The following is a 16,499-nucleotide window of genomic DNA, read 5'->3' on the forward strand; positions in this document are numbered from 1 at the left end:
GTTGATGGTGACCGAGTGTTGGCTGGACTCTGAACCCTCGTCCTTGATCAGCAATCTGATGGCTGGTGACCCTAGGAGCTCCTTTGTGATTTCCCGCAAAAATAAATATTTGAGAGATCTCAGCTGTCAATGTGTTTAGGGGGGGGGGGGCGGGGGGGGGGGGTACCGAAGGAAAAGTGATTTCAAAATTATTAACAATATCACTCATCAAAAACCAAGAGGAAGATAATTGACAATATCAAGTGGTGCTGGTCACAGCCTAATCTTAGCCCACAATATTCACATTATCTCCCGCCCCTCGAAGCAAATTGGCCTATCTACACACACATCAACAAGTTTCCGGCCTGCCGAAGGATCTTCATGCAACCGGAAGAGAAGTTCCTAACACCATGTCTTTTGCCTTAATTGACTGAAATCAAATAGGAAACACAACAAGAGGGATCACGTATTGTATTGCTGTGAGAAGGAAAATTCTATGATGCTGCGCAAATTGCAAGTTCTTACCTCATTCTCCCAGTTTATAGAAAGTACGATCCACACGAGCAACACAAGCTTGGTGAGGCTGCCGCAAACGATGCCGAGCCAAAGCCCCTATTGGTTTGGAGCCACAACAATTTCGTTCTTTCAGGCATATTCCTGTGGTTTCCCAGTGAAATGTTTAAGTTCATGCTGACATAGTACATACCATTCCGTTCAAATGCAGGACGAATGCAAGCAAGATGGCCAAGGGGACGCCCGCCAAGTAGAACGCAGTGAGGTTGACACGTGCCCCGATCTTCTGCTCACCACATCCGTATAGCACACCTGCGATGTCAAGAAAAAGATCATGCCACCCATGTTCCAGATTGCTCTAAATACACGACAATGTGTGAATTTCAGTCATGCTGGCTAGCTCGTGCCTGAAAGAGAAGTGTGTATTCCATCTACGAAGAAAGATATGGCGAGGACAGGGATCATCCTGGCAATGTATGTGACTACTTCCTCTTCGTTGCTGTACATGTAACCCCAGGATTTGCGTAGAAAAATCATGGTGATGGAGATCACTGAGCCTGTAAGCATGGCCATGCACACGACCACTCTGGTTGCCAGCCTCGCTGCCTGAGGCCTACCGGCGCCAAGTTCATTGGAAACGCGTGTGCTGTATTGTATATGCAGGAGGAAAATCAGAGACACAAATCAGCATATATTCAGCACTCCACATGTTTGTTTGTGAGTTTCACTGCACCTTATGGCTGCGCAGAGACCGGATGGCACCATGAACATGAGAGCGCCGGTATTAAGACTGCAGAATTCAGTAATGCACAACTTAGAAAAGAAGGGAAAGGCAAAAAAATGGTGAATTGTGGAAATGCAAAAAGGTGTCTTGGTTGGATATTATTACCATATCGACAATACCGAGGTTTCAAGCTTAGGATTAGGCAGAAGGCCAGACAGCAGCACAAGCAGTTCAAACGACCACCATTCCAGGCTGCACATTCGAAAAAGTATTACCAGCAGAATTTCATTGAGGGCAGGTATACATGCTTCCGATGATTAAGAAGATTTTTTGAGGGTTTTGTCTCACGGTCTCACCAAACCATCATGGCGGACGGCACGGCGAGCTCCGCGAACTGGCGCAGCTCCTTGAAGGCCTCCATGGAGAACCCAGTCCACGTCCCCCTGCAGGCGCCGGACAGCCGCGTGTACAAGGACAGCATGGCCAGGTTCGTGGAGTAGGAGACGGCGGTGGCCAGCGCCGCGCCTTTGCTGCCCATGCCCGCCTTATACACCAGCGCCCAGCACACAAGGATGTGGCTGAGCGAGGTGACGGCGGAGCTGGCCATGACCGGCACGACGATGCTCTGTGTCTGCAAGAACCGGATGTGGCACACCAGAGGGACGTACGGGACGAGGGCCGGGATGAGCCACCGCGCGTAGGCGCCGGCCTCGGCGGCGATGGCCGGGTCCTGGCCGAGGAGCAGGAGGATCCGGGCGGTGCTGGCCCAGACGAGGGCGACGGGGACGCAGGAGACCGCCAGCACCAGCATCGCCCGCTGCTTGTAGACGCCGAGGAGGCCGTACCGCCGCGCACCGAACGCCTGCCCGCACAGCGTGTCCAGCGCGCTCGCCATGCCCACCAGCAGGCTGAAGCCAGTGACGTTGGCGAGGGAGGTGGCGAGCGAGGCGCCGGCGAGGGGGAGCTCGCCGAGGTGGCCCACGAACATCACCGACACCAGCTGCAGCGCGCACCGGACGATGCCACTCGCCACCAGCGGCCCGGCCAGCCGCAGCAGCCGCTTCGCCTCCGACGCCGCTGCCGCATGCTCCTCCCGCTCCGCGGGTCCGAGCAGGGACTGCCCGTCCACGCTTGGCTTCTGCATTCCTTTTCAGCTTCAGCTGAGAGCTGGGCGCTGGAGTAAGAGCATCTTCAACAAACGCGTTATATAAGCCGCGCGGTGCAAAAGATTCCTATATAGGGTGCGCGATCAAAAACAGCGCTCCAATAAAAGCTGTAAAATAGACCACGGCACCACGCACAAAAACGAAACTATAAATGTAGCGCACGCGGGCTGCGGGGCTGCAAATTTGGGGCGCCGGCTTGTGCACGCGGGCTACTGCATGTGCGGCTGCCGGGTTAGGCGCCGTGTTTTTGTGTGTCTGGTAAACCTTCCGCGCGCAAAAAATACCATTTCAGCGCTGTAAAACTTTTTTAGGGCACCGCGTTAGCCCCTGCTTCCTCAGTTCCTTGCAATCCTCCAACAGACGCGGACTGCACCAGAAACTGTGGAAGCTGCATAGCAAATGTTACATTTGTATAGAGTTTCCACAGTCGTTGCCAAGCACTAGACGTCGGTGCGGTGTCTGAGATCTCGAGTAACCCAAACAGCAACCGACAATGTGAAATATATCTTTCCCGCCAAAAAAATGATAACGTGGAATGCAACTTGGTAGCCACTTTGGCTTTCGGCCGCATTAACTAATCAAAGCAACTCATAGATTAACAGGGTATGGTGGGTGTTCTTAGTAGGATGTTTCCAAAAGCAAGCTCATGGTGTCATATATTATCATTTTTTTGAGGGAAAGTTGTATTTCATATTCTGGGTTGCTGATCGCATGGTGTATGTGGTGAGCAACCTTAAAACAAATCTTGTCAGTTGCTGTTTGGGTTATTCGTGCTAAGCAGATTGAGCACACATCAGGTGTGTACCACCAGGCAATTCGCATTGCAAGCCTCACTAGTCTACCTACCACAACCCATCAAATACCACGCACCACGAAGCCAAGGAGTCTTCTTCGGTCGTAGACGCAGTGTCGAGTCGGCAAAAAATTCTAGAAACCTATGCAAGCTCTAAAATAAATAAGACCTACCTCCCAGTGGTAAATCCATAAATATGTGTCAAATCAAAAAAAATATTACCAATGACTCGTTATGCAGGAAGATCTGATTTCTACAACCCTCTGAATTGACGGTGGAGGATTCTAAGTGTTGAATGAAAAACGAGATGTAATTGAAGTAATGAACTTGCATCTTTCATTGATCATCAGATTGGTATTTAAACAAGGCTTTACACCTGTTGGCATAGTCAGTTACGATGAGAAGCTGCCTGTTCGATGATTACATACGCCCATACAATGAGAAGCCGTCACGATCCTTGCTCCGGCGGCACTCCGGCACCACCGGGAGAGAGGGGGGGAGAGCCCCCCCCCCCCCCCCCCCTCCTTCTTCTTCTTCCTTGGCCTCCCCCCTAAATGGGAGGAGGGTTCCCCCTCTAGTCCATGGCCTCCATGGCGGCGGAGGGGCAGGAGCCCCTCCGAGACCGGATCTCCCTCTCTATTCTCTTCTGTTCCGTGTTCCTTTTTTTTGGCCGAAAATTGTTTCTTATATTTCCGGAGATCCGTAACTCTGATTGCGCCGAGATTTTAACACGATTTGTTTGCGAATATAAGTTTCCTTGCGCCCGAAATAGAACTCCAACTATCGTACTAGGTGACCACAACCCACCACGGCGCGCCAGGGCCCTGGGGCGCGCCCTGGTGTCTTGTGGGGGCTGTGGGCCTCTGTTTGCGTTGATTTCAATTTCCAAAAATCATAAATATTTCAAAATAATTCTCCGTAAATTTTTATCGCATTTGGACTTCGTTTGATATGGATATTTTACGAAACAAAAAATATGCAACAAACAGGAACTGGCACTGGGCACTGGATCAATAGGTTAGTCCAATAAATCATATAAAATGTTACCAAAAGTATGTGAAAGTTGTATAATATTGGCATGAAACAATCAAAAATTATAGATACGACGGACGTATCAAGAGCGCGGTCGGAGGAGGAGAAAGGAGGGCGGTGCGAGGAGGAGGGAGGAGGGTCGCGGCATACCGAGGAAGGAGGAGGGAGTACGGCAGTGGCAATGCGGCGACGGTAATGCAACGGTGGCAGAGGCAGAGTGAGGCAATGAGGAGTGAGGGGAGGGAGATGGTCGGGCGCGGGGAGGAAATTTGATAAGGCACCCATAGTATTAGCGTTGGTCCAGGGCACGCGCTACTGCTAAGCCCAATAGCAGTAGCGCAGGTAAGCAACCCGCGCAGCTGCTAAGTGCCGCCCACCTGCTGGCACAGTGCACCCGTAGCGGATGCTAGCCACGTCGGCCTACCAATTATGGGCTGGACCGAGGACCCCCGGACAACAAAAGAATGAGCCATACTTACCATGACCCTTGACGTACTTGGCGCACACTTCTAGATATGTTCGAATCATCGGCAAGCTTATCCCTAGATGTAACCAACATACATGTAACCCTAGGTACCACCAGTCCCTATATAAGCCCAGGGGTTTTAGTCCATAGGGTTAAGTTAGATACATATGGTCTCGAGGTAGATCATCATGTATATTGTACTTCAACACAATCAATACAATAAAAGCAGGACGTAGGGTTTTACCTCTTCGAGAGAGCCCAAACCTAGGTAAGCATCGTATCTCTTGTTCGTCCTATTTCCATCAAGCTAAGATCACCAGCTCGGAACCCCCTACCCGAGATCTATTGGATTTAGCTCCATGGCTATTCTAGCTAGTAAAGATGTACATTTAAGCTGGCGAGCATGAATGATCTAAGGTAATTACAACCAAGTTGATGGTCAAATGCTGGATCTAGTAGCTCAAAGTGATTGTCGAGTATCTTTGTTGTTAAGGAGTGTTCATTGATTTAGCTAGAGCTAATAAACCCGCTAGCAGCCATATAGTCTCAATCATAATGTATGTTAGCCGCCACCTGATTTTTTTTCTTCTTCTTTCTCTTTTTTGCGATGTGAATTGAAAAAACAAGAAGAGAAAAGCCACCAACTGTACAATTACTCGGGTTAGTAGGCTTAATATATACTATGAGTAAATAGAATTATTATATATGATTGATATATTTGTGGATGGAAATAGAAGCAAATTGCATATTCTCTAAGAAAAATAGAAGCAAATACAATAAGAACAGTCTCGATGATGAACAATTGGCCGGGTGTTTTTTTTTTGCGAAATGAACAATTGGCCGGTTATCCATATAAACTAAAGCCATATGTGTATATGACATTTAAAGATCCATCAAAGTACAGTTTGGCGCATAGATTACATATATTATAGGACTATACTTTTCAGTTTTCACCATCAGTAGAAGTTTTATGACTTAATGCAATACTTCTCTAAATGAAAAGATGTAATATATTTAAATCTTTATACATTATATTCTAATACTTCTTTTGGGCTTGGCGTGCTTGTCTAAGTTCTAATTAATTCTCTAAGATCATGTTTGATTTTTATGGAGAGAAAATACAACACAGATAATAATAATTCTTATGTGATATAATATAATAAACAAAAATTAAGACAAACTACTGACTTATAAGTGCATGTACTTTGAATAAGAATTTCAATCAGAAAAATAATAGATGGCAAAGATATTGCCGGCCCATGACACAGTCTAAGCTCGTGGCAGCGGCCATCCGGTGGGCGTGGCGTGCTCGTGGCAGCGGCCATCCGGTGGGCGTGGCGTGCTCGTGGCAGCGGCCATCCGGCGCTCCGGGTGGTGTCTTCTTCGAGCGGCGCGAGGTGGACAGCGGGCTGTGGTGGCGGTGCTGATCTTGGATCTGGCGAGGCACCACGGCCCGGTGCTAGGCGATCCGTGCACGCGATGCTTGATGGAGACTCTTCGAACAGATCTGGGTGAAAACCTGCCTTTGGCTAGCTTCCAAGGCCGGCGGTGACGGCGCTGTTATGCGGCATTCCCTTCTTGAAGGCATCGCCGAGGAGAAGTTCAAGGCCACCATCTGCTATCTCCGAGGGAAACCCTAGATCAGTAGATTAGATGACGGCGGCGCTATTTTGTGTCGTTTCCTCTCGGGGGCGTCAGTCTTGGAGGTGTTCACGGGATCGAGGGACTAGAGGATGGCGACTTTGGTGGAGCGGTGCTTCATCTTTCACATTGATGGTGGCGGATCTCGGCGGCATGGTGCTGTGGAGACTCGGCGTCTGATGCGCGGAGATGGACTCGTGTAGGAGGAGGAAGCTGTCTGGCGTCATGGGGACGTCGATGGCAGAGTGGCCAGACAAGGTAGAAGCCTCAATATGATCTGAAGACGGACCTGTGGAAGATGGCGGCGACGACACACGAGTGCGTCTGACCAGATTGTGCCCCAGACCCGGTATGTGGCTCGGCTGGGGCTTCCGAATGAGTTTCGGCTTCCGGCTTTTGATGTTAGGCTTAGGTGAGTGGTTTGGGTAGTGGCCCAGCTAGCACCCCCTCATCATATTGGATAGGAGTAGCGGCATATGTTGCCAAGATGGTGGATTCAGACACATTGTTGTAATACTTTGTACGGTCCTCGAGAATAATCAATAAAGTGGCCGCATGCATCTTCCAGATGCAGAGGCCGGGGGTCATCCTCCTTTTCTAAAAAAAATGACACAGTCTAAGCTAATTACGACTAAGTTCACGATCAAATGTTGTATCTCACAGCTCACGTATGGTGATAATCGAGAATCTTTTTTTTTCTGAAGGGGTGATCTAGAGCTAAGGAATAAACTTGCTAGCGGCCATCAAATCTGAATCATAATGTAGCTTAGCCGCCGCCTCGATTTAAATTCTTGTGCCATGTGAAGACACTAGCCATCCACACAATTGCCAGCTGAATAGAAAAGGTACATTTTGTGGGTGAATAAAAATGTTCTACCTATAACTTACGCTAATATCTGACTGATAAATTTATCTGTGTATCATCACATAGCTGTCACACTTGATATGTTTCATCGCTTGTTCATCGGACAAGGTACCATCGTACAACTACAGAAACTCCTACAAAATGAAGTTGTATCGTCGTGCCGCCAATCAAGATCAGGCACACCACCTTCCCAAGTCAAAGAGAATCAAGTGGCTGGACATAAAATACATCATGTAAAGCACGGAGCATTAAACTATGATAAACCAACCTATAATCATATCTCCCAAGCATTCGTTCTAACTCAGTATTCTATCCCCAATGCCGTTGGAGATCTCAATTCCTGTTTGCTCAATAATTGATGGTATCCATGCTTGCAGTTTGATCACACGGTTGTAGTATTATTTAGGTCGGTACTTCTCGCTAGTTTGGCTAGAGCTGACCCCTAAATAATTATTCCCACGTGCTCGTCGAGCGTAAGAAACTTATTGAACATTCAAAATTTGACACAACAGGATAGATACCACGCAATGCCATCATGACCTTTGATTTTTGGGTTTCACTTCAGTACGTCCCTCTTAATTGAATCAATAGTTAGGATTAAAACATACCCTTCACCTAAGAGGGTATAATTGCTGTTGTCAACAAGCCCGTCAACTTTCCGCCGTGTCCGACGTGCGTTCTGCTTGGTTGTCTCAGAATGCGATGTAGAGAACACATAACATGGAGAACTAGATGACACCCCACGCGTTGCAACGGGAATCAGTTGCAATATATTTTGAGAAATTTGATTCTATGAAACATGAATATTTGTACTGATATTATATGAACTAAAACAAAAAATACACATTAGATATAGTAATTTATTTTGTATAGTTCAAAATAATTATTGAATATAAGTGGCGTAATATAATGAAAAACTTTTTCCGGTGCATGTAGTGCACCTTTGATGATGTGACGTGTAGTGACGTGGAATGTTTGCATGAGATCAATCAATAATATATTTTTCCCATGCCTGTCTGTGGTAGGCCTTTAATGATATGGCATGTAGATATATAGAAATTACTAAATAATATATAGGATTCGCCAGGAAACTACATGCCTACCCATACACGCGCATCTTTCCGTCAAAGGTTGAGCACAAGGCTAAGTGGCGGTGTGGCAGGTAACACCATTAATGCAACCTCCAAAGAAACCATGTCCGACAATGGTGCGGGTGACGAGGAGACGGCAACTGCAAGCAACAACAAGCACCAGAGCCCTCTTCCATTCGCTCTTCCACTCAGGATACCTCATGCTAGGGGACGCTATGTTTATTAGTTCAAGCTGAAATAAGCTAGGATGAACAGTAAAATCTAAAAAGTAAAAAAAAACATTAACGAATATATGTTTTGAGCACTTGCAAACATTCATACTAGAATGACATTCATAGAAGTTGTGAGAAAAAAATCAATGCGTCAGAAATGATATTTTGAAATCATTTTGCCATACCGATCTTCACGATGATCCTGTCACGATCTTCATGATGATCCTGTCACGATCTTTGCTAGAATTATTTGCAGTCACATGCATGCCTGGTCGTACCATACTAAGAAGAGTCTTTGCCGTGGAAAGTTGGAAACCGTATTAATTACCACATTAATAATTTGACAATGAGTAACATCAGAAAACTACAGTACAGTTCATCCACATCTTCTCTAAACTGATTAAGTATTGTTTTAATCGAACGAAATTAGTTAGTCATCACTTGAATTCGTCATCGTTGACCTCCTGCAGTTTCTTGTTCTTGCCCTGCTTCTTGGCCTCGTCCTCCTCTGTAACGACGGTGCCCTCCACCGTTTCCCCTCCATGATAATCGGCGGGTGCGACGACGGGCGCCACCTTGAACTTGGCGTAGATGTCACCCTTGTAGAAGTTTCTGGTCCTCCACACGAGCACGAGCGAGACGAGCGCGCCGGCGAGCGTGACCCCGGTGATGATGAGGAAGGCGTGCTTGAAGCACAGCACCCCCTTGCAGATCTTGTCGCCGACCGCGGCGGCGGCGTGCCCGCCGTGCTGCCTGGCGGCCTCGGCGTCGTACATGCGGCCGGCGATGCGCACGTTGAGCACGTAGGCGCCGATGGGGCTGGCGGCGGAGCCGAAGTTGAAGAGCGTGGAGTAGTACTTGAGGCCGAAGACCTCGGAGATGATGGAGAAGAGGAGCGGCCACTGGGCGCCGAAGCAGAAGCCGAGGATCACCGACGCGGCGTAGAGGGACTGTGGGACGCCGAAGGCGATGAGGAGGTGGCCGACGCAGGAGAAGAGGAGCACGGCGGTGAGGGCGAGCGGGCGCGGGAACCTGTAGCGGGCGACGAAGAACTCGGACATGTAGCCGGCGCCGACGCGGCCGGCGTAGTTCCAGATGCTGATGAGGGAGACGAAGGTGTTGATGCTCTTGTGCGGGTAGCCCAACGACTGGCCGATCTGCGCCATGTTGTCGATGGCCGTCAGCGTGCCGCCGATGCCGAACACGGACACGACGAAGAGTACCAGCATCTCCACGCTCACCAGCGCCTGCATGATGGTGTAGTCCTCCCCCAGCGCCGGCGGCTTGAACATGTTGGTGAGGCAGCCCTTCATACCACACGACGGCTCGTCGTCCTCTTTCTTCGTGCATGCTACTGGTTCCTCGACGGCGATTGCCGGTGGGTGCTGGAGAGACTCCTCGAGCTGGGAGACGGCGGCGTACTCCTCCTTGATGACGACGCCGAGGGGGAGGAAGAGGATGAGGAGGAGTACGGTGGCGCCGACGGCGTAGGCGGCGTGGGAGAAGCTGGGCACCTGCTTCTGCACCACGATCATGACGAGGAGGTAGGTGGCGAGCGCGATGGAGATGTAGAGGAAGCAGAAGAAGGGCTTGCTGTTGGGCTCGTCGCCCTCGGCGCGTCGCCGGTAGGGCAGGACGCGGATGGTGTGCACGAAGAAGATGTAGACGGCGGCGGGGAGCCATGCGATGAGGAGGACGAGGGACTTGGCGTCGTCGCCGTAGATGGCGAGGTAGAGCTGCGTGTAGATGGCGCCGCTGAGGCCGACGAAGCCCTTGAGCAGCCCGATTACGATGCCGCGGCTCTCGGGGAAGTTCTTGACGCAGGCGACGAGCGCGCCGGTGTTGGAGAAGGTGAGCGCGTTGGCGCCGACGCACATGTAGATGCACATGAGCCACACGGGCGGCGCCGCCGTGCGCTCCGTCAGCGCCAGCCACACCATGAGGTACCCCGCCAAGTTCATGCCGGCGCCGATGAGGAGCACGGCCCACGTGGGCGCCACCTGCTGCACCAGGCCGGAGACGACGCCGACGTTGGTGCCCAGGTCCTTGAAGAAGCCGAGCGTGTTGAGCGTCTGCTGGTTGTACCCCAGCACCGACCGCAGCTCCTTGGAGTAGAGCGCGAAGATGTAGGTCGACCCCGACGCCGCCATCACCACCATGGACGCGAACACCACGTACCACCGGCTGCGCAGCACCCGCCCCGCGAACGCCGGCGTGCACATCACCGCCGCGGCCCCCTCGCCGCCGACCATTTCCTCTTCTTCTTCTTGCCCGCTCGATAGATCTTCTTATTCTCTTTGCGAGGATAGAATGATAGGGACAACGCCAGTGCAAGCTGCTACTTATAGCGACGTGACGACTAGTGTGTACCAGTTGCCTAGTATTCTTGCCATGGCATGATGGTAAGCAGTTCATGGACCGAGAGAGACAGCTATGACCAATGGGGCAACCAAAAGATTTGGAGAGATGACAAGTACACGCAAGGTGTAGCTGGTATAGTGGACTTTCGGTCAAGTTGCCGAGATTTGATTGGATGCTACTGCATCTGGTGTTCACTGGCAAGCTCAAGAGAGGGTATTTTACCATGTCCATGTGGGCAGCATTGTTTGGGGATTAGTGGCGGCTAAGGTGTGTGGTGTGGATGTGGACTAAATCCAGCACCGCCGGCACATTCAGGGGGTGTTTGGTTACAGGGACTTATTGGTGTAGGGACTTAAATAAGCCCCTTTAAGTCCCATCTAAACAAAACAGGAGGGACTTATTGGGACTTAAAGTGGGCATTTGGAACTTATGAAATAAGACTCTCAAGGAGGAACTTATAGGGACTTATAGTTGTAATATGGTCTTTTAGTCCATGTTAAGTCCCAGGAACCAAACAAGTAGGGATTTATTAGGGACTTGGGACTTATAAGTTGGGACTAAAAAAAGTCCTAAGACTTATGAACCAAACAGGGCCTCAGTTGACCAAAAACTCTTTGGCCTATACTCCGTAGCTTTCAGTTGGGCAGCTTTTTCTTCCGTCCCTCCCTGCGTTTTCGAATTAACCATGTGAAAGGGCCTGCCTACGACAAATTCAAGGTGGCCAACATAAAATAAATGCTACTTTAGATATGGTTGAAATTTGACATTGACTAGCAAAGTGTCAGTGTGATTAACTGTAGCAGATCCAAAATAGACTAGTAATACATGTTCACAAACTTGAAGAAAACATCACCCTCGTTTTTGGTAGATTTCACCCAAAATTTATTCATCTTATTTCATTTGCATGAGGTGGATGGGGGACTAAGGGGTTTTCTGCAAAGTGTGAATCTAAGTGGTTGGGTCTTTGTGCAAAAGTAGCAGAGCTTACCTTGCGTTCGTTAGATGCAGATCAAATGAAAAATAGATAATGGATGACAAACAAACCACCATCATCAACAACAAGCTAGGTCTCTTATAGGAGTAGAGATTGGAGTATCTAAAACAAGCTATTATTAGCTGACAAATAACAACCTTGGGTGTTGGTGGTATGATCATTTCCTGATAAAGAAATAACTTCCCCGGCTTGTCATCGTCAAAAATCCGATATGATAAATCACCAAGGACTAACATGAGCCATTGAAGATGCTATTAACCAACACTTGCTATATAACACGACATAAAATGCAGTGTTTTTTTGCGGGAACGAACTTATATATGAGATTGGATAATCAATTTTTCTATGGTATTACTTGGTACCAATATATCATGTCGTCTGAAAATGTATGTGCTCTAAATAATCAAAGGAGTATCTTACGCTCGAGGAGCACGTGGGAAGAATTATTAAGGGGTCATAGACAGCTCTAGCACGGCTAGCTAGAAGCAATGAACTAAATAATATAAGAGTGTGAACTGCAAGCATGGATCGTCAGTTATTGAGCAAACTAGAGTTGAGATCTCCAGCGATATTGGGGAATATAGTATTGAGACAGATGGAATGCTTGGAGATACGGCTAGGCTTGGTTTAACGTAGTTTAGTGCTCGTGCCCCGCATGATGAGGTGATTCCATGGATTTTTCGTCCTGCCACTTGATTCTAGTTGACTTGCTGGGAAGGTGGTGTGCCTGATCTTGAATTCTTGATTGCTTACACGACGATACATAGCTTCGTTTTTGTAGCATATGATGTGTATATCACGCGGCTGCTGTCCAATGGACACAAATATGATGGGATGTAGAGTAGGACAGCTAGCTAGATATGCTACACAGATAAATCAGTTAGATATATAAGTGTGTGTTCTATGTAGAACGATTCTAGCAAAAATGTATTCATTCTATTGAGCTGAGCAATTGTGGATCTGGCATTTTTATTTTCTTTTTGTGCGGTTGGCTAGTTATTTCACATGGCAAAGTAATTCAAATTCATGCGGCTGCTAAGCATGCATTATGATATGATCCAGATTAGATGGCTGCTAGCAGGTACTTATTTTCTTAGCTCTAGCTAGTTTAAGATCCTCCATGATCAGTGTGAGCTGTGAGATCCAACAATTGATCGTGAGCTTAGCTGTAATTAGCTTAGGCCGTGTCATGCTCGACAGCTAAAACATAAGTTTATACTCTCTTTTTTGCGAAAACATATCTTTATACTAACAAGAACAGTGGTGCCATATAGTACATATTATATTTAGGAGTATTAGTCCAATTCTATTTAGTTATAAAATGTATTAATTCTATTTAGCCGAGCAACTGTGGGGTTTGTGTTTTTTTCTTCGAGCGCCTGGCTAGTTACATGGCATGTCCAAACCATTTAAATTCAACGGGCGGCTAACGTACATTATGATTCAGATTAGACGACTACTAACGTGATTATTCTTTAGCTCTGGTGTCGGTGCTAAATCCGGCATATCTCGAGGTAGGGGTCCCAAGCTAGGTGTCTTGGTATGCTATCACCAGGTATGCATGTGACTGCAAATTCTAGCAAAGATCGTGACAGGATCACCATGAAGATCGCGAGTGACGTGCCAGTTCTTATGGGATGGTGTTTGCCTGTCGCGCCGTAGTGGTGTGGTGTCTATATTGGGATAATGCTGAAGTTTTGGGCATCCAAACAAACCTGCACATTTCTTAGATCTTTTTTCTTATCGAAAAGGTTTTGCCCCGTTTTATATATAAGGCAACAAGTAAGCATTACAAAAAGTAATCCAAAAAAGAATGACAAAAGATACAGGATGCTAAAGAACAGTTAGCAGGCTTTGAATGTACCAAGAACAAACTTGAGCCTTCGAGCCCTCAGCGAACCAGAGATCATGCCATTGATGAGACTAAGACAGGGAGCTGCCTGCCACCGGAGGTAGACTCTGCACTGTCAACTCCCATGAGGCCAACCACGGTTGCACCACCAACCGTCTCTGCCTCCCAGGAAGGATCTCTGCCCTCCCGCACCATCGATCAGAGGATGCCGCATTGTCGGCAGGCGGAAGTGCTCACTCCGAGCATGCAAGAACATGACCAATAAGGTGCCAGGGAGAGGACAATAACCATGATGGCCTCACCTCGTGAAGCAAAACTGCTGACATCATCACCACGACAAATACCATGACACTCACCGCAAGCTGCTGAACGAGATCAAAATTGCAGACACTGTCAACCCAACACCCATGTCAAATCCCCAACCACCACTCCAAAGTCCCAACGCATTGTCTTCAAGGAGAAAAAACACACCAGAGTGTCGTCGACAAATTTAGAGGTTTCAGGTCGGACACAGCACTACTAGGAAAATGCTAATTAGTGGCGCACCTGTTTTGACCATTAATGGCGCACTACAGGTGCGCCATTATCATCACACCATTAATAACTAATACTAATGGCACACCCCTGGTGTGCCATTAGTATACCAGACAGTAGTGGCACACCAGGGAGTGCGCCATTAGTATGTCAAACGGTGCGTCATTACTATGCCTCCCAGGGGGCCATATTTATCTTGTGCTCTGGGTTACTAATGGCGCACTACTAGATAGTGCGCCACTAGTGTGTTTATTGCAGTGCGCCATTAAAAGTGCTGTGTGGTGCGCCACTAGTATGAATATTAGGAATTTTTTTTCTTTTCTGATATTTGCACAGGTTACAAAATATATTACTGCACAGAATATAAACAGCACAACATATAAACAGCAGATTTATCGAATACAATAGAAGATTAGTCTCCGAATACAATTCATCATATTAGTCTCCGAATTCAAAAAACCGAACAAAGTTAGAACATTACAAGTCTCGAGACCGCGAGTAGCGAGTTTGTCTTCACATTACAAGTCGATATCGATCATCTAAACTACCATCACATAGAAGAGAGTTGCGGTCATCACGATTAGCATCATCGCGATAAAACTGGTCTTCATCCGGTTCCTCCTCCGCTCCCTCCTCTCTCCCGCTAGATAGCGCGCGTATCTAGCTTCCGCCTCCGCCCTAGTGGTGTACCCTTTGTAACTGTTACCGCTGAAACGGTGAACCTGTCTCCGACACTCCTCCCAGTCGTCGTAGACTCCGGGAACCTTACCCTTGTACACGACATACGACGGCATCTCTATGCACTAGCCAAACAAAACGTTAGTAGCAATTCACAGACAATACATAAGCAATATATAAGTATGCAACAAAAGGATCGGAAGAGAAAAGCAAGACATTAATAGCACGATTCATGGTCCTACTAATAAATAGCATCGATTACATATAAGTTGAACGACTGTCCAAACCAAAGAGACATACAAGTTCATTAAAGTTTAATTACAACATGAGCTAATCGATATTTCAGAACTACATAGCATCACTACTTTCGACTCGACTCAGGGACCGGAGCGTGGATGAAGCCGCCGTCTGTCGTGATGGTCATGAAATCGCGGGCGTTGTCAGCCTGCATTTGTAGCGTTGTTTCTATCTCACTGTTGGACGGTTGATATCTGAGGTAGAACTGCCCCGAGGTACGAAGGACATCTTGATGGATGATTTCCGCAAACTCCGACTGGATGCGAAAGAATTCTTGTCTGATGTCCGCGTCCTGGATTGCCGACAAGCGTGCGGCCCAATCTTTGAGATTATTTGGTAGCAGAAGGTGATTATGGTCCCGTACGATCGCCCGCATGTGATGGAGGGCGTAGTAGGCATCCTTCTGACCGCCAGGCGGCTGCTTGACGCAGGGGAACGTCGTATTGTGGGTGAACACGTGCTTGCCGTACCTACGAATTGGCCTGCTGAAGGTGCCTCCAGATCTGGCGTAGCCGGGGAGAACATCATCAAGAACTTTCTTGATATTTGTGTAGTCTTTCTTCGACTGACGGTCCGAGTCGAAATACGTGGCCATGGAATATTTCGGGCTTAAGAGGATGAGTGTGCAATGTGTGTCACTGCACAAAACACGGAATGTTAGAAAAAAAAGAACGATCGAAATCTAAGAAATCATATGTTACGGGGCGGTGAGGGGATGACTTACTCGGGAAAGTAAGGCACGAGGAAGTTATCCTTATCTGGGTTTGCCAGAATGACGCCTTCGAGGTATGAACTCGCGACTTGCCGGTCCCCAGCGCTGCCCAAGATCTTGGCACGCATGTAGAAGGGGTCGACTATCACGATGTCCGGGGTCTTGTCTCTAATGATCCGCATCTCCATACTCAGCGAAAATAGCCGAACGAAGGTGTAGTGCAGCGGATGAAGGTTAAACATAGCGAAGATGTCATCAAACCGCAGGACGATCATACCCCCGATGGCGCTATCCACAAAGCCCTTGCCCTCTGGCACCTTGGCCACGAAAACCGGGTATGCCACATCATTCTCGGAGAGACGCCGCTTCTCCAAAGAAAGAACACTGTCATGCAGACTCCGCATAGCACCGGTTGCAGCATTGAGCAGATTAGTCGGTAGCATCGGCCTACCCGCCACATGCACCCTCCTCGAGATATCCTTAGGTGAAGGTGGCCCGTCCTGAGCACGGATCGTACTCGGTGCCGGCTGGCTCGCACCCTTGTTAGTCTTTCTTTTCCGTCCCTTCTTCTTCTGCTGTAATGGGATCG

At 48.2% G+C, this 16,499-nt stretch overlaps 2 protein-coding genes across 2 annotated transcripts; both read right to left on the reverse strand.

The window, feature by feature from the left end:
* Positions 1-207: 207 nt before the first annotated feature.
* LOC123168322 (protein DETOXIFICATION 16) lies at positions 208-2,403 on the reverse strand. Its single transcript, XM_044586192.1, has 7 exons — positions 1,573-2,403; positions 1,382-1,468; positions 1,226-1,282; positions 900-1,138; positions 686-804; positions 505-591; positions 208-409 (listed from the first exon to the last, which is right to left on the reverse strand). Exons 1-7 carry the CDS (start codon positions 2,358-2,360, stop codon positions 359-361), a joined length of 1,428 nt encoding a protein of 475 aa, XP_044442127.1. The 5' UTR covers positions 2,361-2,403; the 3' UTR covers positions 208-358.
* A 6,214-nt stretch (positions 2,404-8,617) lies between these two features.
* On the reverse strand, positions 8,618-10,894 carry LOC123169682 (uncharacterized). The gene has a single exon (XM_044587558.1). It carries the CDS (start codon positions 10,732-10,734, stop codon positions 8,920-8,922), a length of 1,815 nt encoding a protein of 604 aa, XP_044443493.1. The 5' UTR covers positions 10,735-10,894; the 3' UTR covers positions 8,618-8,919.
* Positions 10,895-16,499: the final 5,605 nt, after the last annotated feature.

This window comes from Triticum aestivum, chromosome 7D (assembly GCF_018294505.1).
Source record: "Triticum aestivum cultivar Chinese Spring chromosome 7D, IWGSC CS RefSeq v2.1, whole genome shotgun sequence".
Classification (NCBI taxonomy): Eukaryota; Viridiplantae; Streptophyta; class Magnoliopsida; order Poales; family Poaceae; genus Triticum; species Triticum aestivum.